The sequence below is a fragment of the Pristis pectinata genome, chromosome 25 (genome assembly GCF_009764475.1).
Source record: "Pristis pectinata isolate sPriPec2 chromosome 25, sPriPec2.1.pri, whole genome shotgun sequence".
NCBI classification, from domain to species: Eukaryota; Metazoa; Chordata; class Chondrichthyes; order Rhinopristiformes; family Pristidae; genus Pristis; species Pristis pectinata.
Window position 1 is genome coordinate 16,885,101 of NC_067429.1, and position 24,757 is coordinate 16,909,857.

Below are 24,757 nucleotides of genomic sequence, written 5' to 3' on the forward strand. Positions count from 1 at the left end.
CCAAACATTTTATCATTGCAAACCAATTTTTCTGTAATTCAGAAAATAACAGTTCGAATGAGGGTCAATTAACATGAACATTTGTTGTCTTCCCCTGTGTAGTTACTATGGTACAGAATCAGAATGTCCTACATCTAACGGCTAGTTTCAATGGCCTTGAAGTATCAAGGGATGTTACATTGTTTGATAAAGTATTTTACAAGTGCCAACAGAAGAGATTTGCCTTGTCAGTTTTGTGAACTGGCAGCTGTGTTCTGAAAGACAATGTTTCTGTTTGATTACTGCGGGGAGGTTACATGTAAATAGTTTTTTTTGAAGATTGGTTATCTTTTGAATTAATTGCTACCCTATTCCACAACTCCTGAAGACGTTTGCATTTCCGTAACAAACTCTCTCCTCTTGAAAAATGCTTTAAAAATTATGGGAGAATTTGCGTAAAGTCAGATTTTGTAAGTCAGGTCTTCCATAACCTATGCAACTCATGTAGTAGGGTCGATAGAAAGATTTTCTTCTTGTTGGGGAGTTCACGACTAATGGGCATAGTTTAAAAAAAATTAAAACCAGGCATTAAGTTAGGAAACACTTTTATTTGAAGGAAGTGATAGAAATTTGGAGGTTTCCCCTGCAAATGACAATTTTGTTACACCAATTGTTAAGTTTAAAGATAAGATTAGTAGTGAGGCTAGAATTTTATTCATAATTTTTTTACATGTGGTCCCATACACGTTTATTATAAAATTCACTAGTTTCAACTTCCATGTCCCTCAACATGAATCACATTGCTTTGCTGCCAGTGTTAATTAGTTTGATTACCCATTAAGCTGCTTTTAATGATTTGTTCATCCTTTCACCTAAACTTGTCTGTCCCACCCATTTCACTTTATATTAACTGGTCTCTAGTTATGAAGTCCTTATCTAGCTCCCTTTATGCATACAGAAATAACATTAACTATCTGTCTTGCTTCTTCTAAGGAATTTTGTATATATTAAGTGGTGCTTCTGAATTTGCTTCCCTTACTTCCCTTAGAGCTGGGGACTACTAATAATCTACTAATAATCCAGAACACTCTACGCAAAAGATGCATTTCACTGTGTGTTTCGATGTACATGTGACTAATAAAGATATCTTATCTTCCTGTTTTATCAAGTTTTTAAAAATACATATCATTCTCAAGTAAACTAATAATTTCTTCAGTGATAAATGATGGTTATTCTGCCATTTTTCCATTACCAGTGTGTTTATTTTATTCATTTTGTTTTAGTTGTCCATTTCCTACTTTGGTTTTTCTTTTGTTATTCATGTGTCCACAGAACTATTTATTTTTGTTGCCCTTCATAGTTTTATTTTATACTTTTACTTTGGCTCCCTGATGTTCCTGATTTTTCCTTTATTCCTTTAGCACCTGTACTTTTTTCCTACCTTGAGTTCAATTGTCTTGATATTCCTTTGTACAAATAAAATAAAATGCTTAACTTAAGAGCACAGCAATATTGTGCCCATTTCTGCATGTCTCAGCAACTGTTGGGAGATTCAACCCCTGATTTTTCATTATGATTTTTATTTACTCTGTTATCCCTATTTCAGAATAAAACTTCCCCAAATGATGACAACATAAGATCAATATGCAAAATTTGCCTCCAGTGTGATTTTCTGGTCTGCAAAATAACATTCTTATTTACTCAGAGAACAAGCAGGTTTTACAAACTCTCTTTTCCTGGAACCATGCAACTTAAAGGGCTAATATTGAAAATGCATTGTCTTCACAACTTCATGCATAGCCTTATGTGTGTGCCTGAATTACTTTGTCAGTGGATGTCATGGTCATGGTCATGGCCACTCTCAGTTTTCTTACTTTAGAATCAATCCAAATTTCTGTTGCTGATCTCCAATCCATCTCATGGCTTTTTGCTCAATGCTGTATTAGGGAGGTTACCGAAACTCCACACTCAGGAATGCTTCATCTCTTAATCCTTCAATCCAGCAAAGCAGGCAGGGAGAGTTGCATCCACTGCAGACTCTCCCAAAGTGGAAATAGTCATGTAACTCCTTATAGATATTTGCCTGGCAACCTCATGTTAGGAGCATTTGGCTGTAGCCATTGTGGTTCTCCATGGTCCCCATGGATAAAACAAAATACACACCTTATACATGCACTTTTCTTCACCTAACCTGATCAAGGTCCTCTGCTTTTGACTAGGAGCACACATGGTAACAACTACTATTTAGTAGCAATAGTTCCTTGTAGCTGAAGGAGTGCTGTTTGTATTGTAGCAAGTCAGAACATGGTCTGCACCAGTGAAGCTAAATTCCAGCAGCTATGAGAACTTGTAATACATCAGCAGAATAGGGCTGCTGCAACTTATGCAGCATGATATTCGGAAAAAACACCCAATGATGCTCTTCTTGGAATTTTGCAAATGGTGACAGTAATCTTCATGGGACTTTATCCAAACAGCATTATGGTGACCCATAATGTTCACATCATAAATGGTAATAAAGCAATTTCTAGGCCAGTATTTTCTTTATTCCTTTATTTACTCACTGTATCCAAAAATTACTTAGTTTCATTCTGGCTTCCAGTGGACTATATTGTATTAAATCCAACTGATTATTCTCAAAGTGTTCTTACTATTTTTTATCTTTTTGCTTTTTGAGATTTCCTCCTTATTTATCTCATTGATTGATAATCTGCACTTCTCAAATTACTCGTGTCTGTTCTATCCTTAAAAACATTAAATAAATAAACATGTGATTCATTATCAAGGAGACATGTGATTCATTTATTGTCCATTCCTAATTTCCCTCAAAAAAGTGGAGCTGGGCTGCCTCCTTAAACTGCTACAGTCTGCTCCAAGAACAGATATCCTCCGAATATCCTGCGGCAAGCGACTTGCCTAATACTCAAAAACCTTTCCACCTTCTGTAGAGCACAGGTCAATGGAGTGACAGCATACTTTCCACTTGCCTGGAAGAGTGCAACTCCAACTACAATGAAGAAGCTCAACATCAGTCAGGAGGAAGCACCCTGCTTGATTTACATCCCATCCACTCTAAACATTCATCCAGTTCAGCACTAGGTCAGCAATTATTTACCCAAATGCTATGAAAGCATCTCCCAAAAACATGACCTCCACTATCAAAAAGGACAAAGGAAAAGATGCAGTGGAACACCACCACTTGCAGGTTCCCCTCCAGGTCACAAAATATCTTGACTTAAAATACATTGCCACTGTTTCATTATTGCCGAGTCTAAATCCTGGGATTCCCTACCCAACAGCACTGGGAGAAAACCTTCAACTAAAGGACTGCCACAGTTCCCTCCTCCCAAAGATCAATTTTGGATGAGCAACAAATGATGGTCTTTCCAGTGATGCTCACATCCTAACATATGAAGAAATAAAAGTCTATGGTAGTGAATGTCCACTAATGTCATTAACTGGGGAGTTCTAGGATTCTGACCAAGCAATGGTGAAGGAATGATGATCAAGTTTTCTGAGTCAGTATGGTGTGCAACTTGGAGGGAATCAAAGGTGGTGGTCCACATGTACTTGTCTTGGGTTTGAGAAGTGCTGCTGAGCATTTTGTAACTGCTGCACACCACAGGTACGTTTCACTCTTGAACACCAGGGTAAGCTTGAGGGGCCAGATGACCTTCTCCTGCTTCTATTTTCTTGTGTTCTTGTGTATGCGGGGAGAACTGATCAGACTTCCTTACTACATGGACAGTGTGGAGATCCTTGAGTGCTATTGTAGCTGCACTATCCAGGCAAATGGAGAGTATTGTGGCAGACTTTTGATTAAAGCTTTGGAGGCTACAGGTAGGGTTTGAGGACATGAGAGACAAGTCATGTGCCCTACAATGCCCAGTCTCTAAACTGCCTTTACAGTCAGAGGATTTATATTGCTGGTCCAGTTACATTTTTGGTTAACAATGAGCCCACGACTATTGATATGAGGGAGGGAGAAGATGGTCATAACCTGGACTTGCCTGGGCCAAATATTACTTAATTCTTATGAGGTTTTGCAAGTTCTCTGATGCTGTCACATCCTTCCAGTCACGAGGTTATCACAACTCTACAGAATCATCTATCAGTGGTTTAACTGCAATTTTATCCACTTCTAGAATGACCACCTTGCTTTTCCATGCTATACAACAGCCAACAATGGAATACATCATTAATGCCTTTCCCACCTTATCTATTCTGCTGCATTCTGGGATTTGTGGATGTGCACTCCAAGGACATCTAGTTTCTCTAACTTTCCAGTATCCTAGTATCAACAATGCATTCCCTATTTTCATTTGCTCTCCCCAAAATGTATTACATCTCCAGAATGAAATTAAGCTGCTACTTTTTGTACCCACTGTAGTTATCTTCCTGCACTCTACAGCTTTCTTTCTTATTATCAACTATATACATATTTTTGTGTCATCTACAACTTCTAAATCATGGTCCCCACATTTAAAACTAACTCAATGGTTTTTACAGGGACCTGTGCTCAGCCCTTCAAAATCCTCCTGTTGATTTCCAGTAACTACAACACCTGCTGACAATTTCCTTTTGTTTCCTATCATTGAGCCAATTCTGAATCCACTTACCAGTCTTCCTTGGAAAATATGGACTTTTACTTTTCTGACCAATCTGCCATGTGAGACCTCTTCAAAAATCTCGCTGAAGTTTACCGGATTGCATCAAAGGCCTTAACTGCACTGAACCTCCTGGGGATCTTTAATAAGGGTTGTTAGATATTACCTTCTCTCTCCATTTTAATTTGACTAATACTGTCTATCAGAACTGTCCATTGACAGTATTAGACCGACTAGCTCACAATTGCACAATCTATCCCTTTCTCCTTTTCTAAACAAACGTAGCACAGTTACAGCTTTCTAGTTCTCCAGTACCACGAATGTAGCTAGAAAGGATTAGAAAAAGAAATCCTGAGCCTCTGTTATTTCTTTCCTTGCTTCCATTAATAAATTGGGATAAATTTCATCCAAGATTTCAAAGATATTTTCTTAATAATTTATCCATTTTCAAAGGTACCATAGCTGTTAATATTTTCATTCACTACTTCAATCCTATGCATTACTCTGCACTTCTCCAGCCTAAACTCTTCATTGTCACCTATTTTGCAAAGACAGACAAAGTACTTATTAAGAATCATACATAAATCTTCCATCACTATGCTTACATGTTCATTTTGTTCTTAGATACTGGATCGCAAAGTTATCAAATTTTTAACATTATATGACTCAATACTAATTTATCTGTGTAAATCACATCTGTGACCATTTCTGGATCAAATCACACCGACCAGGAAATTTGACTGGGCATATGTGTGAACAATGTGATTTTGGCTTCAGGAACACAGGTGATGATATCATTTTGAACATGGACATATTTTTTTTAGGGGCAAGGTTATTGAAAACTCCCAGGAGAACGTGATGGTAATCCCACTGCCCCAATCTGGAGAAAAATATTTGAATTGGAGGCAATTAAGAGAAGAACTAAGAGGACGGGGTTGTCTTATGAGGAAAGTTTGGGCAGGCAGACCCAAACACTTTGGAGTTCAGAATAATAGGAGTGATCTTTTCTTAAACATACCAGATTTTGAGGGGGCTTGACAGGGTGGATGGTGAAAGGGTGTATTCCCATTTAAAGTGATCTGAAACTAAGGAGTATAGTTTTAGAATAAGGGGTTGCCCATTCATGAATCTGGAACTTTCTACCTGAGGGAGCTGTAGAGGTTCAATCGTTGAGTACAGGCCAAGGTAGACAGATTTTTGGACTACAGAGTTGTGGGGATCAGGAATTAAATCAGATTAGCAATGATCTTATGAAATGATGGAGCAGGCTTGAGGGGCTGGGTGGCCTCCTCCCACTTCTATGTTCTTATGATTTCATCCTAGCTCAACATCAATGTATTTTTCTCTCCCATTTCTCTTGTAGACTTGCTGTCTTCCAATAAAATGAGAAATAGATTATCAAATGTAAAACTCCAAATATTAAACTAACATAATAAAACCAATTAAACTTGCTTGCATTTTACATAAATATACAGAACTGATTGCACTGAATAAAATGCCGCATCTGCTTGAGCTTTGCCTGAAAATATTTTGTTCTGTATTGTGGAAAACCAATGGTAGTTATTTTGTTGCACAGTGAAATCATCTCATAATCAACTCCAGACATCCAGTTTTAAACACTGCTTAAGACTGCATCAAAGCAATTTCAAAAGAAATGCTTCCACCACTACTCTCCTGCCACATCCCTCCGCCACCAAAGAATCCAATCCTCGAAAGTTATATAGGAAAAATGTCAAATAAATAAATAATCTCTTCCTGCACTGCAACTAAATCTATTTTCTTTTGCAAGACGATCTGAGTTTGCAAATGTGGTTACATTCCATTTACTTTTGCAACTTCAAAATAGACTAGATTATGTCAAATGAAATTGACTGACAGGCTAAATGGATAGAGGCAAAACAAGTTTTTTTTGTTTCAGACACTGGCATTGATAAAATGTTATTCATGGAAACTGGTTTGTGTTAAAGTCATGATAACTCTTTGTGTTAACCAAATTATGATTGCAATGAGCTAACACATTCAATTTTTCATTCACGTTGCTCGAGGTAACAATGATTAGAAACACAGTGAGATGGGACATGCACAAGGAGGCTTACTAGAACGATAAATGAGAACTGATAGGTTATACCCTTCAAAGATAATCAGGTGGCTTGGGCTCCTCCCTTTTAAACTAAAAGGCTATGGAATAACTTGATAGAGATGTTCACAATTATAAAAGGGCCAGATATGTTAGACACAACGATGTTTTAAGTTGTTGACATGATTAGAGTTAGGGGTGATAAATTTAACTTATGATTGTAATAGATCCAAAAGGAAGTCAGGAGAAATCTCCTTGTCCTCTGTGCTGTAAATACATAATAATACTTTGTAATTTTTGGAGCAATCACAACTCATGGTGGCAGTCAGCCAACATAAATTTAAAACATTAATAGCTTGTTGCTTCCTCGAATTCCTGTCTTGAATCACCCTTGAAATCCTGATGTGATTTCCATGTCAGGAGCATGCATACAGGATTTCTTCATTCCCTGTGTAGAAGCCTCCTGAAAACTTTGCAAGGGATCTTGGACAAATTTGGGTGAGTGGGTGTGGTAGCTGTGCAGAGAGAACCCATTGCACAGTAACTGAGCAGAATGTTGTTTTAATCACATGGCATCTCTGTGGAAGGCCCATAGCCAAGCATGATACGTAGCTGAATCTTTAAGCCACTTGTATCTCTCATTGTATTGTTGCCCAACCCAGCCTCAACTACCCCTCTCTGATGTACAGTTGGTGTTCTGATCCCGTTTCCTTAAGGAAGTATTTTCTGCCTTTTCGTACTCTGTGTAAAAACAGGAGCAGGTACATTATTCTCATTGGGGTAGATCATCTGATTACCAGTGAACAGCCTGAGCTCACCATGTACAAGCCTTTGGGAGCATGCTTCTGGATATTATCCCTTGATAGGTGGACAGCTGGTCAGCAACCTTCTGCTCAATACAGAGGCGTTTCAACTGTATGTGCGTAACTCCATCCCTGAAAAGCCTGCATGGCTGGGAAGTCTCACTGAATATTAGTGAAAAATGCAGCACCAAACCACCAGCCTGTATGTAACTGACTGTCTAACCAATCTTCAGGTCAAGTCTGCAGTACCTCTCTCTCATTCTGTTACCATCCTGTTTGCTGCTTGATGTAAAACATCTACTCATAAAAAAAAGGACAGAATGACTAGTGCCTATTGAAGTTCCTATCACAGGATATGAGAAATACAAGACTTTACCAACAAAAGAATACGTGTGCTAGCTAACAATAAACCCTTAAAACAGCTGAAAGTGATTCTGAAAGTCACAACCCCTTCATGTTCTCAGTCACTGACTGACTGTGGCTCCAGGTAAGCTCTGGTCTGGTGGCCAATTACAGGACACTCAGGACTGAGCTTGGGTATGAGCTTGAGACATTTAAAAATGTCTGGGTTTGAGCCCAAATTGTCTAGGCTGATAGCTGGAAGGCACAGATATGCCCCTGTATTCAGCAGTCCAAGTGCATCAATTCAGGCTGGCACTGCTGGATTGACGATAGCAGGGGCTATTCGTGACTCAAGGTCCAGGAGGTTCCACTGGACTCAGCTGGATTAATGGGAAGTGCATTAAAAGATATGCAAACTAGAATCCTTGCCCGTTTGATTATCTTCCAATAAGTGATGGCTGTTATGGTAGTAACTGCTGGCAGGCCCTTGAAAGATTTGGTCCAAAATATCAAATCAATTCTGTGTTCCAGACATCTTTCCTGGTTTCCTGTAACTTCCATTTTGCACCTGCATTGCTCTAATGGGGAATCTGACACATAAAAATCCGTTAACCTACGCTTTACACTGGCCATGCTGTTATATAATCTTAATTTCACTGTGAACAGGAATACAAGTCAAAAAGACATGCAAATTAATTACTTCTCACACCTTGTCCATGCTCTCATTCACTAATTTTAAATATAAATAGGTTTCTCATTCACCCCTTTCAGAAGATTGATCAGAATTGCATTAAAGCAACAAAAAACTTCGAAGTCAAGAAAAGTCAGTTATGTATATATTGCTATTTAAAATGAATCTTTGCTTCCACTCTTCAAATTAGATTGACATTCCAATATGAATGTATCTTTCTTGATTTAAAATTACAAACCTACATGGACAAAAAATAATTTTGTTTACTACCACAAAACTAACCCTAAGTAAAAATGGGTGGTTTATGAGTCATTAACTTGGACTACTGTAGTAAATGGATATGAGATAGAAGCCAAAGAAGAAATGGAATTACCTGATTAAATTGCAAAGGTTGCTCCTCAACTTCTTTCTGATCTTCTAATTGATCTTCCTCTTCACTATCTGGTGGCTCATCCTTCACTTGCATTGCATCCTGTTCAGGATTTTCATCTGCTGCTTCACTTCCTCCAGTATTAATGCTGCTGCTTCTTGGAGGTGGCTGATCCTCTTGCATTTCTTGTTGCTCACACAATTCTTCTTCCGTCTCCTCAGGGTGACTTGGAGGCTGCCGAGGTTGTTCACTTGACTTGGAAAGCATCTGTGACAAACCCACATGCATAAATAAATTTATTAATGCAAATGTACAATCTACAACGCCAACCATAAAATGAAAGAAAGCATGAATTTTTTTGTTTGCAAATGGACAACAATGAAGCAGAACATTAGTATTTGGCCTATCACGCTCATGCCAGTAATTGATACAGCTTTCCAACTAGTCACAGTCCCTTGATCTTTGCACTCAGTGTAGTGTTTCAACTAATCATCCAATTCACTTTTGAATGTTAACACCAAATCTAATTCCATCATTTGACACATGGTGTTGCAGATCAAAACCACTTTTCAAGTCAAAACAAAAAGGTTTCACAAGTTACGTTTAGCTCTACTGCCATTCACCTTAAATTTGTGCCCATAGTTACTGATGCATCTGCCATTGGAAAAGATTTCTCCTTGCTCATTCTATGAAGATCCTTAACCTTTCAATGTTCCAAGGACATTTCCATCTTCTCTAGTCTCTCTACATAACTCATTCTGCACAATTCTAGTACACATTCTCTATGTCATTTTCAACATGGCTTTGCTATCTTTCTTGAAGTATTGTGTACCCAGAATTGAATAGAGTAATCCAGCTAAAATTTAGTAATGAAAGAACACTTCGTGAAAGATTATTTACACTGGTCAGCAAAATGGTAATGAATAGGTCATAAACTTAAGGTGAATAAAAGTATAAACAGGAAGACAATTTTATCATGCTTAAGCTGTGTCAATCTATTGATTTATTAGAGAATTATATACTAGAAAGAAATATGAAAATGCATGGACAAAAAAAGCAACAAACACTGATCATAGGCAAATACGCCTATTACAATGCCTCAATGGACCAAAAGCCATATTTAGTGCAGGACATTCTATGACTTTCAGAGATCATTCCCTGTAGAGCTAAGGAGAAAGACCAGGGGCATGTGTCTAACTAGATGGCTCTTTCAGAAAGTTGGCATAGGCATGATGAATTGAATGGCTTTCTTTAGCCTGATGATTCCATGATTATGAACACTTGAAAGAACCATATAAATACAAGATCTATGTGATTATTTATTCCAAAGTATATATTTGCAATATTCTGTCATATTATCATGGTAAAGCATCAACTGTTTGCCTGAAAAATAAGATCTATAATGAAACACGTGGTTTATTTTTACATTGTAGATTTACAACCTGAAATGCTGTCCCTTCAAATTTAACTCTTTGTTTTTCCTCACCTTAAGCTGCAGTTGTTGTTGGTACTGTTTCTGTTTCTCCAAAAACTGTTGGTGTTGTTGCTGCATCACCAGCTGCTGCAAGGCCTGTGGACTCTGGGGTAGAGGAGCTGACTGAGTTCGACTGAGTGGGCGGTGTCGAGGCAGCTTGTTCACTGTTCGAAGACTGGTTGAAACTCTCTCACCTGTTACCAGTGGTGACTGAGCATGCAGTGGCACTAAGATAAATGACAGGAACATCCTTGTTACTCTTCTGTTTCAATACTTTAAATTTGAACATTTTTCATGACCAGTTTTGTAATATTCCCTGTATTTATCACTGAGGTTTATATATTCACTTACAGTTTCGCAGAATCAATACTTTGCAATGTTAATAATGGCAATGCAGTACCTTAAAATATGACCAATAAATCAGGATTTTTGATTTATATTTGTGTAAAATATACTTCAGAAAGTATAGCAGCATGAGTGAAATGATAGTTATAAAGAAGTTATATCACCTGAAGGAGCAATCCTCATTTCAATAAAGCCCAAGTACTGACCAGATAACTGAAATGTTATGCATATCCTTTGTACTTTTTCTAATATATAGTCTTTAGTCCCACAGAGCTGTCATATTGAAACACAGAAGATGAAATGGAAGGCGCACCTACTTGATAAGATATTGTGACAGCGAGTTGTGCATTTGATTAATGAATGGGAATCAATAACATTTGGTTATTATTTTTCCTTGCATCTTTTTGTACATAAACAAGAGTATAGAAATACAATTTTGGGCTTAAAGCAGAAAGCTGATCTTTGTACACAAGCTTTAAAGTTTTTTTCCCTTAATGTTCCATTAACATGATGTAATATGTTTATATAGGGTACAAGATGTCTAAAAGCTTTTGTTTTAGATTTTTCCTGACTGAATTGGGCTGGAACTTGCTGGGAAATGCTGGCAGTTCTACACTATCATTCCCATCCATCAGCAGATTCTTAGCTGAATCCAGCCTCAAGACCCACAATGAGTTCAGCAATTGAGCCTAAGCTTGCTGAACTTCCCATCAGTCATGCTGGGTATCTGCCCACTAAACCTACTCCAGATTTAGAGTTGTTCAGGAACAGCAAGCCTATTAATAGAATAGAGATCAGCTGCAAAGAGAAAGATAATTTACAATTTTTAAATAATATTTGTTTTTAATTATTTTTAATATTCATCATTTCATATCCAAATACTTACTTATTAGCAGATCAATATTAGGAGATCCACAAAAAGTACATCATTTATGCACATGTCAGCGGTAAATGTCAAAATAACTAATAAAAGGTTTCAACCAGAGAGGAAGCCAATTAGACCTCATATTACAAAAACATTTGGTGGTGCTACTTCCTTGAAAGTCCTCACAGAAATTAAACAATTGAATGGCCTGAATCTACAATGTAAACATTTCAAGATTTATTTATTTCTAATGCCTTCAGTAAGGACAAAATACATTCAATTTTCACTACACCTGTGACACAGAAGTCCTATCGAGCCCTTAATGGTTCTAAGAGCAGTCAAGCTGATCCCACTCTCCCACCATTTCTTCATTTTCCTATATTTTTGTTTCTTTTCAAGAATATATCCAGTTCTCTTCTGAATGTCTTAATTGAATCTACCTCCACTACCAACCCCTGCTAAGCAGTCCAAATCTAGTCATTCCTTACATAAAAAGTTTTCCTTATGCCACTTTTGGTTCTTTAGCCAATTACTTTGCCCGTTGATTCTTGATCCCTCCATCAATAGGAACAGCTTCCTCTACCTAAGCTGTCAAGATCCTTCATCATTTTAAACACTTCTAGAAGATTCCCTCTCAACTTCCTCAGCTCTAAAGAGAACAACCCTAGCTTCTCCAGTCTACTCAAAAATTAAAGTCTCTTATTCCTGGCAACATTCTTGAAAATCTTTTCTGTTCCCTCTCTCCAAGGACTTCATATTTTTCTTAAATTGTGCTGCCCAGAACTGGACACAATACTCTAGTTGTGGCCAAACTAGTGTTTCATAGAAGGTTGACCATGACTTCCTTGTTCTAGTACTCAATGCTTCTGTTTGTACAGCCCAAGATCCTGCATGGTCTCTGAATCTTTTTCTCAACGTGCCCTGGCATATTCAATAATCTCTGCACATATTCCCCTGAATTCTCTACTCAGATATTCTTTTAGAATTGTGCCCTCTAGTTTACTTTGCCTCTCCTTGTTCTTCCTTTCAAGATGTAACACTTGGCATTTTTCTCCTTTAAATCTCATCTGCTTATTTCCCTATGCAGTATGCAGTTATTGTCCTTGCATTTCACTATGCTTCTAAATTTTGTGCTGTTGTCAAATTTGGAAATTGTGTCCTGTAGAGCCAAATTATAGTCATTAATATATCTTACAAGGAGGGGTCCTACTATTGAAGACTGGGGAACACCATTGTACATTTCCTCCAGTCCAAAAAAACCAACTGTTATTACTCCTGTTCCCTCTTTCTTTACCAATTTTTTTACCCATGCTGCTACTGTACCTCTTATTCCATTAGATGACAATCACCAGGTCAAAGCTACTTTGCATCATTTCTTCTTGGGTCTTTTGAAAGAATGGGTCAAATCAAGGCAGTCTAATGCTTCAACAATGAAGCAGCTTTCACTCCAACAAATGAGGAATAGCCTCATGGGGACCAAAATAATACATACTCCATTTAGAACAGCAAAATAAGGATGTCAACATAAAGACTTAGTAATACTCATCAACTTTCCCTGTGAAATCAACTCTTCAACCCACAAGCTCCCAGAGTACTCTGTTTTGTTTACATTTTGTTCATACCTTACCATAACTTAGGACAGTCAGCTGTTATACATTAACCATACATCTAAACAGCATTATCAGCCTAGAATCTGTCTCTCCATGGATTTTGTCTCGCAATAAAATGTTTTCAAATACAACTATTCACCAGCTATTAAAGCATTTTGTTGTCGAGCCTGTTCCAGTAGCAGCACGTGTTGTAGAAGGGAGGGGTGACTGTGAGTATTGGCTTCTCCTTCAATTGCAGTTGTCGGCAAGCAGGATGGTAGTGAAGTGGTACTCATAAACTTCCCTGTTAAGGCACCACCTTGACGCAAAGACTGAATAGCTTGTCGCTCTGCTTCTTGTTGGGCTGATATCTTTTGCGAGGGCTATAAATAGAAAAAAATGACATTAACAAAACAAAAACAAATGTATTTCTGAAAAGAATGGGTTTCTTCCTATTCTACCTACTAATTCAAAGAGCTGGCCATCACTTTCATTGCTTTCAGCCTTGTTTATAGAAAATAGACAAAAATAAATGAAGAAAACAGAAGTATAAATCTGTGTAAAAAACTGCCAACAAAAATCAAAACAGGAGTCAACAAAATTTCAAATTTAATCATGGCCACACTAACACTCCGTATATACACTCCACCAGCAGAAGAATGCCCTGAATGTCAACCATCAAGAGAATTTGCTTATGACAGCAATTAACTTCCATATTCATTTGGGATATTTTATATAAAAATATACTAATGGGTATTAATGATTCATGTGTATTCATGTGTGTATGTATGTATGTGTGTGTGTATCTATATATATATATACACACACACACACACACACACACACACACACACACAGTATCAGCAAGTGAGGGTCCCATCTCTGCACACACTGTAGCTTCATTCAAGCTCCACATATGCAGATCTGCTCAGTGGAGGTTCTTGATTGCGAACCTTGCAAATACATTTTGAATATAAAAGGAAATACCTCCAAATATCATACAATTTACTGGACTGGAGTACTGAAGAGTAGATTCAGTTTTCAACTGTACTTGGTGATTATGTACATTAGTGGGATGAACCTATGTATGGGCTTATGGCTTGTGGAACCAGGTCTGATTATGTCTTTAGAAATCAATGGATAACTGTACTTTAGAAACACAACTCCTTCAAAGTTCATTCTCCGTCAGTGAGAATGAACTTTGTCAAAGTGTTTTATTCTGTTTTTGAAATATATTTCATTGCCTCTAATGGAATGAAATATGAGACAGAGTACAGTGCAATGACCTGACTATATAGCACATTTAGGGATACTCAGTAGGAATGAATCTTGGGGCAAAATCAACAAAGCCAGTTTTTCTTCACTTGAAATGTTTTATTGTTGGGTAATTCATTAATACCCATTAGTAGAAAGTCAATTAAAAAAAGATACAAATATAAAGAAATCACATTTTTATACAATTCAGTACATTTAAAAGAATATACAGTCCAATAAATAAAAATTGTCTACTTACATTGATCTGTGAGTTGGATGCTGTGACTGTTGCTGGGAGCCCCAGGGAAATGTTAGGCAGAGAAGGGGATGTGTAGAGGCTGAGCTGACTTGCTGACCCATCAGTGTTTACTGCTTTGTGATGTGGCGGCATATGCTGTGGATAAAAACAAAATGCTGCTTTATATTCAGTTCATTGATGAGATAACTTGACCCAATGCTTTTTTATTTTTCTACCAAGGTTCAATTCTCATACTTATTGCAATCAACTACATCACAGCGCAGTATATTCTCACTGTACTTGTAGAGAAAGTGGACATTTCACAACTCATGAAATTGCATGAATAGTTCATTAGTACATTCGGAAAGACAATTCCAACACAATGCACGTCCAACTCTTAATTTGGTTACAGAACAGTTTGGTTGGAGCAATGACAGCAACAGGCACTTATTAAATACACAAGGTGAACACTCTGCCACTGACAGTATTCTGCTTTAATGTAAATTATGTTAAGATTTACACTAGATTTCCTTGTCCAATAAAATCTTCTGTCTGCTTGAATAGCTAACACAGAAATAATTTATTCATACTATGAATTTATCATGTCAGTATGAGTACCAAAGATAAGCATCACTTAAGTATTTTTTGAATCACAACCCTTTTAAAAACTTAGAAAGATGTGGAATACTTAGTATATATTATTATTTTCAAAGTGAATTATATCCATAACTTGGCTGTGAATAGTGAAAGTAAATTCATATTGGAATTCTTGGTATTAACAACAGTGGTATGTAATCCCCAATAGGCATACCATAGCAAATGATATTTTGGCATTTGCTTTCAAGGAAATTTCTAGGAGATATTATTTTCAAAGTAAATTATATCTACAACTTGGATGTGAATATTGAAAGCAAATACTGTCAAATGGTGGATTCACTGCCCGTAACTGAACAGCTGAAGGCTAAATCTCTGATGTGGCCTAAGATGCAACATACAATTAAATTTATCTGAAAGGCCACCTTTTTGGTAACTGGTTAATTCATCAGTTCACATATCAATACATCACAAACCCACTGGATAACATGAATACAATCCCTATGCTTAGCATGTACAGTGAAACCTTCCTGCTGCTTGGAATTATTTATCAATTCTGTACAATGAATGGTACCTTTACCTTATAATTCAAAGCAAACATGGATCCTAAAAGTATACAACACCGAAAAAAAAATTACAGAAAATGTAGAAGCACTTAACATCAATAGGGAGCAAAACAGAATCAAGGACCTTTCTTCAGGACAAATACATCCAACCCTACCAAGATAACCAACAGAAATATACATCGAAATTACTTGGTTTTGTCTCTTAGATTCATTAGTTCTTTAGAATAAGCATTTGGCAAACATCAACATTTCAGTTTCAAATATTGTTCGAATTCTCTTATCTCTATGAAGACTATCCATCTATCACCACCAGATGCTACTGGGAATTGAGTGCTGCACATTTTTTTTGTCACCTGTTTATCTCTAAAATATGGTAAACAAATAAAAAGGGAAACTAAAACATTGATGTGTTTAGTGCTTATGATAAGATAAGATCCAGTGAAGCTAACCCCTGAGACAAATTAATCTCCACGTATATTTCTGTCAGGTATCTCAGAAGGGTAGAATACATTTGTGTGGCAAATGCTCATTTTTTTTTTCACATATCAGGTCCTTACAATTTTTTCCCCAACAATGATGGAGAAACAGTGAATAGTTTAAGAAGTGGCGGGCTTCTTCTACTATTTATGTTTGGCTTTTGTGTGGTCCTGCCAAATAGTGTCGGGGCTCTCAATGTCAATATTTCAATTACTGTTTAGAGTTAAGTGCCTTGCATTACTTACTACATTTCAAGATGCTACTGACATTGACGAACATTTTTCAAACTGAAACATACTACGAATATGCTGCAAACAAATTAATACACTACCGCAAATTTTTCACTTGATACTTTGGGAAAAGAGCTTGTGGCCCAGTTGAATACAAGAGACAAACTAGACACGAGATTCTGCAGATGCTGGAATCTGGAGCAACACACACAAAATGCTGGAGGAACTCAGCAGGTCAGGCAGCGTCGATGGAGGGAAATAAACAGTTGACGTTTCGGGTCGAGACCCTTCATCAGGACTGGGAAGGAAGAGGGCAGAAGCCAGAATAAAAAGGTAGGGGGAGGGGGAGGAGCACAAGCTGGCAGGTGATAGTTGAGTCCAGGTGAGAGGGGGAAGGTAGGTGGGTGGGGGAGGGGGGATGAAAGGGAATGATGTGAGACGCTGGGAGGTGATAGGTGGACGAGGCAAAAGGCTGAAGAAGGAATCCGATAGCCGAGGACCTTAGACCATGGATTAAAGGGAAGGAGTTGGGGTACCAGAGGGAGGTGATGGGCAGGTCGTGAGGGTGGGGAAGGGGAAAGAGAAGTGGTGAGGGGGCTACTGGAATGAGGGAAAACAAAGGGTGGGGGGAGGGAGAAGGAAAAACAGAGGGAAATGGTTACCAGAAGTTAGAGAAATCCACCTATCACCTCCCAGCTTCTCATATCATTCCCTTTCATCCCCCCGCCCCCACCAGCTTGTGATCCTTCCCATCCCTTTTATTCTGGCTCCTGCCCTCTTCCCTTCCAGTCCTGATGAACAGTCTTGACATGAAACATCGATTGTTTATTTCCCTCCATAGATGCTGCCTGACCCACTGAGTTCCTCCAGCATTTTGTGTGTGTTGCAAGAGACAACCTAGGTGGCTGGACTAAGGATTTTTCATATTCTAATCAATTGCAGAACTCTGAACAACCATTATTATGCTTACACACATACACCCAGGTTGCAGTTCAGCCTTTTAATCACGACAGTATTTTTTTTGTCATGGAGCAATAAAACTAACTTCCACAACATTTTGTCAAGACCTCTTTTTTCCCCTAAATCACTACTTAATCCCCTGCAGAAAAAAAATCCTTTATAAACACTAAATAATGACAAGCCTTGACACAAAATCATTATTCTGGATATGAGGAGTGAGTCATCCTTAATCACAATACCTGACATTTCAGACAAGTTCCTTCATTTTATAAACGTTTGCTCTCTACAGCAGCTTCAAGGTTAAATTATTTGTAAATAGTCCTATGGTGCATGCAGCGTCAAAATAGTTGAGCTGAACAGTGCAACAGTGCAATCTAAAAGATGAAGGTGGTAAATTGGAGATAGACAAAATCTGTTTATCTGACTGTAGTCTTACATGTTACTTGATACTTCAGTTGTTAAAATGTAAATACCAATGTATCATCTAACACAATCTCTACTGAAGAATATACATCATTCTTAATAAATCAAAAATATCTGAAATCCATATTGGTGCACATATTTGAAGAGAGTAACACTGAAAACAATTTTGTTTTAAAGATTCAAATAGGATACACAAAATTACTCACATAAACTATTAGCAATGGTAGTCCATAGAAAATCAAACATTAACTGGCTGAAATTTTGCAATATTTTAGGTATTTTCAGTAAAAATCCGAAAATACGTGTAATGTGTCCAACCATGCAAATCAAACTGCAGAGGAGGAGCAATATACCACATGAATATTAAAAATCTACCTTTGGATATTAGTTAGCACACCCAAATTTAGCCCAGACTAGTAAAGGACCACTATAAGATAAGGTTAGTCAGTCTCAATCTAGATAATATTGGACACTATCCCAAAAGAATAAAGCTCATTCCAAAATCAGAAAACTCACACTGGTTCAATTGACTTGGAATAAAGTAGTCTGGTGAGCCAGAATGGAGAGTTTTAGTTTTAACTGCTCACATTCTGAATACTTGGACGGGAGAGAAGAAACTGAATTACCTACAATAAACTATTAAAGAACATTAGCTTTTAAATAATTCAGTTTATAAAATTAGTACAGATAAAACCTGAAGCCTATTACAGTACAATTCAGAATATACGATATTTTTAAAATCTCATGGCTTTCATTAATCTTAATATGACTCTACAGCTCTCAAATACGAGAGCAAACTCACAACATTTAATGGTACAACTTAATTTATGTAAATACTTACAAGGCCAAAACTCAAATTTACTACCTGTAGACTTTAAAGCAACAGCTTATAATAAGGCTAGTTATGATATGCTTGGAAATAACTGGTTTACAGATTTAATGGTAGGTACAAGCTATTACCTCAGCATGAATATTGGGTACAGAACCGGTTGTTCCGTTCTCTGCAGGAATATTGTTTGAATTGTTCGGAGAGCTAGGGCCAGACCCAGGAGCACTGTTACAGACTGAGGAAACTGAAACAATCAAAACAAAGAAACTAGCATCAAGGAAACAGCAGTTTCATCAGACTCTAGCTAAATGCTCAAGAACAAAAAGCATAGTTTAACCCCCTTTACTCAACACAAGCAATATTTAGACATTATTTCACGGGATAATTTGCTGTTTTTCAATGTAAGGTGCAATACCTTGATTGATTCACTTGCCAAGTTTATCCACTTCTGCACTTGACAACATGGAACTTTCCAACCATTTACATTAGTGGGTGGAAAATTCCAGGTTGACCAGTACAGGCAGAAAATTCCATACACAAAATAATAACATAACTGTTTTTACAAGCATATAAGATGCCATAAATAATTTTCTTTGTTTTATGTAAAATAAGAATTGTATTAAAAAATGGTACTACAGCAGATATGGCCTCTTTCAAATGTTGTCTTATGGTCAATAATTTAAAATATTTTCAGAGCATGATATCTAGAGCCTGTCTGAAAACTCCTTTTGTATGAAAAAACATTGTGGTAAGGCACCTCCATTTACAGGACATTTTTATGGAAAATATAGAAACTTTTTCCACAGCCTGTTTAAAACATCAGATGTAATTTTTTTCTTTGTAAAATCTTTAAGTTGGAACTTCCTCATTGCATGGTCACTCCTTCCACATTGATTATGGGAAGCAGCTCTGTATTGCTTGCAATGACTCTGCTGCAAAATCTACAGGATGCTTCTCATGATAGACATTAGGGCAACATCATTAGCAAGGAGTGAGCCTTGCTCAAGGATCACAATTTCTCCATTAAAATTCATGTTTTACAAATAAAAGTCATTGATAATGCTTTTCTCTATAAAAGACAGAAAGAACTTAAAAAATGTTTTTTCTTCTATGATGAGACATTAAAACCCTAAAATAAGTTGTCTTTGTTAATCATGCATGTTAGTAATCAGCATTCAACTTTTTAAACAAATGTATCATGATTGATCTCCATATTAACGGCACCTCAAACATGTGGATCTTAAAATTGAACACTGATTAGTCTTCACAGAACCCACCTAGGATTTGGGGTGGATTATGGAAGCTTTGTAATATGAAAATCAGAATCAGGTTTATTATCACTGATATATGTCATGAAATTTGTTGTTTTGCAGCAACAGTGCAGTGTGATATAGAGAATATGACACAGTTTTTCCAGCATTTTCCTACCAGCACATCCCCGATTATAAAAATGCCCTTATAGTTGCAAGGCACTCTCTGTATATAAAGATATAAAAAGAAGGCTGGTTCAGCAAAGTTGAAATCATTTCTGTCCTGAGGTACTTAACTTTTTTTTAAAAAAACAAAAATATTGCCCTGCTTCCATGGAGTATAATTTGACTTTGTGGCAGTTACTTTGTCTTTTTTTTAAAATCCTAGCTCCACTCGATACAATAATGAGAAATCCACCTCTCAGTTGTTGAAAGGCAGAATATCAATGGAAGAATGAAAGTCAGGACTGGTCAAGCACATATATCACTTTGGCAGATGATCAGTGGCTCCAAGGCTTCGTTCCAAATGGAGAATACACTCATATTCCTGCTGGCAAGAAATGAAACACACATGCCTCACATAATCTCACACTGCACTGAAAACATCTGATTCACTGTACTTCATGTTTCCAGTGGTACAGGTGTTCAGGATGGAAAAGAGTGGCATCAGCCAGCAAAGCGCAATTGTCTAGAGCTCCAAAGATGATCACCATATTTGGAAATAACACAATGTCAACCTGGTAATGACCACAGGGAACTGTCTTTGCCGAATCTGGAACAGTAGAAAGCCAGATGCAGAATTCTGGCATATGCTGCAAAGTCACTTACTGTTAATACGTATCACACAACCTACACAGGAAATAACAATAAAAGACAGCTACAGTTTTAATTCTGCTTCAGTTATTTAAAGGATTCTGAAATTGTAATCATCGGGGACTGTAAGGGAGTGAATCTTATGGGCAAGTCTTCTCAAAACCACCTCATCCAGTACCACCTCCGTTCAGTGTCCAAATGGGGGAGTCAGATCTGGACTGTTCCATCAGTGGCCTGAAGTCTCTTAATTATTATTTCTGCCTCCAATCTCGGCAAAAGCCACTAATAGATTCACATACCTTCTGATTTTCCATGGGATGTGGAAAAACTATATCCTCTTATTATGCCATCTCTATTATAGTGTGCATCCCTTTAAATTTCACCAGGCTCCTATAAACATTCCCATCATTAATGTGGTCCGAGCACCTGAGTCTGCACCTATTGCTGAGATTAATAAAATTGACAACTTGGTTTATTATTGTCAGATGTACTGAGGTATAGTGAAATGCTGAAAGAATAAGCAGTTGTCATTCTGGTGCCAGATCTACCAGTTGTGAACAGTTTGGAACTAATTTAGATGGCCTGATTGCACTCAAGTTGTGGTTTATGAATTCATCAAAAATGGAAGTGAATCTACAACATTAAGATTACAACCTGAGTATTATCAACATAGATGCACCAAAATACTCCAGTTTAAGTACCATTAACCAAACAACATTTTTAAACACCACCAGATTACCTACACACCCCAGAATCAGAACATTATCTAATCTAGATTTCAATTATTATTAGATTAATAGATTCCAATAAAATGGATACATGTAATTTTTTTTTACCTGTTGCAGACACAGAAAGAATGTGGATTTTCCATCACGTTAAAAATCTTTTATTCAATACCATTTAAAGAATTGATTCTCCATAGTTTGCACAGAACTCCAGGAATTGAGTATGTGTGGTTCCCAAGGTCCACCAATTTTACACATTTTGGTTAGCTGAGTTATATAGACTAGGAATGTCCAATCTTTGGCTTCATCATCTTTGGACTAGGGAGAAATAAATCATCCAGATTACCACACCTGATCACTAGCTGTGACCTCTTAGAAGAGTGCTTCTACTGACTTCCAGTCAGCACAACATTGGCCCTTACTTATTGCGTATGGATGACACAGTGGTGCAGCAGGCAGTGCTGCTGCCTCACAGCTCCAGTGACCGGGGTTCAATCCTGACCTTGGATGCTGTCTGTGTGGAGTTTGCCTGTTCTCCCTATGACCCCAGGGATTTCTCTGGGTGCTCAGGTTTCTTCCTATATCCCTAAGATTTGCTGGTGGGTAGGTTATTGGCTCCTGCAAATTACCTTTAATGTAGGCTGGATGTGGGAGAATTATTGGGAGTTAATGGGCACATGAGAAAGAACAGGTTACGTGGAAATAGGAAGACATGAGAAACAGCCAGGTGATGCTCACAGGTCACATACACATGAATACTGATTTCACGGGTGAGGTACTTGGAGACCAATTTGCACCCGTGGAACCTTACAGGTAATTAACATTTTAAGATAGGAGGGGAAATATTAGTAAAATTACAAAAGTAATGTGAGCAGCAAATTGAATACACAGAAGCCAAAGCTGTTTGTTTCATTTCCAGATTACACAGTTATAGAATGATGCTCAGCGCATTATGTTGTTTCTGCAACCTTACCTGTAATTTCTATAGCTCTCTTCTTGAATGTGCTAATTATTGTGCCATCTTTCCTCCTCAATAATGGGCTGCTTCTCCTTTCAGCCACTTTCTGTTTTAATCTGGAACGCACCTTCAAATTAGGTTCGGAAGCTGTAAATATTATTTGAACAAAAAAAAATTAAGCCTTAGCTTTGTTGATTTTTATAAAGCCTGAACAGCAAGTGCTGAAGGTTTAATATTCATTAAGATAAACAGATGCAGGGAAGAGGGTTAGTCAATTATTTTTAATGATACCTCCTAAGTTTCCTCATTCTGTCCTCTCTAAACTTGAAGAGAATCTAAACTGTGCTGCAAGTGCCCTAACTTGGATGAAGTTTCACTTATCGCTTGCTTGTTGGTCCACACTGCCTAAGCTACACCTTGATATTAAAGTTCTCATTCTTGTTTGCAAATCTATCTCCTGTTTTGTCCCTCTCTATCTCTGTAATTGCTTCCAGCCCTGACATTTTCTGAGATAGCTCTGTTGTGGGCTCTTGAACATCCTGATTTCAATCATTCCACCAGCTGTGGAAGCTCCAAACTCCAGGCATTCCTTCTCTAAGTATCTATACCTCTCTTCCTGCCTTAAAGATGATCTCAGAACCTTCCCCACGAGAAAGCTTTTGGTCATTATGCTTTAACGTATCCTTATGTGGCTACTTATGTTTGATAATACTGTTGAAGTGCTTTTGGCCAATTTACTAAATTAGAGGCACTTGATTAAAAAAAAAGCTTATCGGAATGACTGCAGATTAATGCCCCAAAAATACATTGCCATGAGTTATAAGTTCTTGTTACTGCTCAACACAGATATATATAAAATGTGGCTAATTACATTTGATACTTGCTGTATAGTTCCATAAAACAAAGTACTTGTTGAAAACTAGTAACCTTTTACTGAAATCAATTACAAATTCACAAGATTGCAGTCAATTTTAGATATGATTCACTGTTCAAAAATCAAAAACTTGGAAACATGACTTGAAGTACTGACGTGTCATTTTCACCGATGCAGTGTTATTCACACTGATGCAATAGCAAAAACAAAACACAAAAACTACACAAAACAACAGGGCACCATGATGCACATGGGAAAAACCTAATCACTAGTGTCAACATCATTGTTTCTCAGCAGTGAATTAGAGAAGTGGGGAAATTTAGATATCATCCTTGTGTACATCAAGTAGCCCTAAGTGCCTTTTAATTATAAATCATCTCTTCCTAAATATGAGAAGCAATTTTAAAACAGTTAAGAATTCATATAGTGCAGTCAAAATAAAATTTTCACAGCATTATTTGCTTGCTTAATTAAATAAGACATATCCATTTGAATATGACTGAAAAAAGTATACATTTGAAACTCAGAACCAAATAATAAATAATTGAATTACTGCACTTTGAAAATGTTTGCAAGATGGGTATCAAAACATGAGCTGCACATCTTCACAAATGGTGAATTCCACTGTATGAGAAAAAAAACTCATTTACACAAATGTACTGGAAGAGTTTCTACTTTCCGCTCCCCTTTCAATGATTTTTCCACCTTTCTGCATACCAAGAAGTATTCCTCAATTGATAAAGAATAGCAGTGAGGTACTTTAACCTTTATTAATATTGCATGCATGAAGATTGCAATGGGATTTGTAAAAATAATTTTGATGGACTTATTCTATTCTTTTAAAGAAATTCCTTTCCTCTCTCTACCACTGCTCTCCCAACCCCCACCTAGCAACCCTATCCCTGAACAGCATGTTCAGGTTTGGGAACTTTCCTCACATTCACAGCAAACACAGATAGCTGCAGAGTGGATGATCCAACTTGGTCATCTTCTGAAGCCTTCACTTATATATAGATGACCATTTTCATCCAATTCCGATCAGTCTACGTGATATCAAGAAACAATAGAGAATAACCATATGGCAAAGGCTATGGGCTCTAGCAACTTATTGCTTGTCACTCAGAAGAGTGTTCGCAACAGCTATGTTTGCATGACAAACTAGAAAATTGCCCAGGTATGCCCTGCTCACAAAAAGCAGTAAATATTCATCCTGCCAGTTATCACCCAATCAGTCCACTCTCAATCCTCAAAGTGATCAAAGGTCTTGACAACAGCGCTAGTTGAGTGGCACCAATACCAGAAGACTGAAGCTCAGTTTGGGTTCCATAAGGATAACTTACCTTGAGACTTCATTACAAGCTTGGTCTAAATATGAACAAAAGAACCGAGATCCAGGTGAGGCCTTTTCATTTGATTCAATACAG

At 37.3% G+C, this 24,757-nt stretch overlaps 1 protein-coding gene across 4 annotated transcripts in view; it reads right to left on the reverse strand.

The window, feature by feature from the left end:
• Positions 1-24,757, reverse strand: part of hdac5 (histone deacetylase 5) — a 237,519-nt gene that overhangs the window by 55,166 nt on the left and 157,596 nt on the right. For all 4 annotated transcript variants that reach the window (XM_052038495.1, XM_052038493.1, XM_052038494.1 and 1 more), the window contains 6 exons: positions 22,475-22,606; positions 18,845-18,957; positions 14,656-14,790; positions 13,303-13,525; positions 10,356-10,570; positions 8,873-9,136 (listed from right to left, as the gene is read on the reverse strand). In XM_052038495.1, the coding sequence (XP_051894455.1) occupies positions 8,873-9,136; positions 10,356-10,570; positions 13,303-13,525; positions 14,656-14,790; positions 18,845-18,957; positions 22,475-22,606 (1,082 nt within the window). The remainder of the gene's footprint in view (positions 1-8,872; positions 9,137-10,355; positions 10,571-13,302; positions 13,526-14,655; positions 14,791-18,844; positions 18,958-22,474; positions 22,607-24,757) is intronic.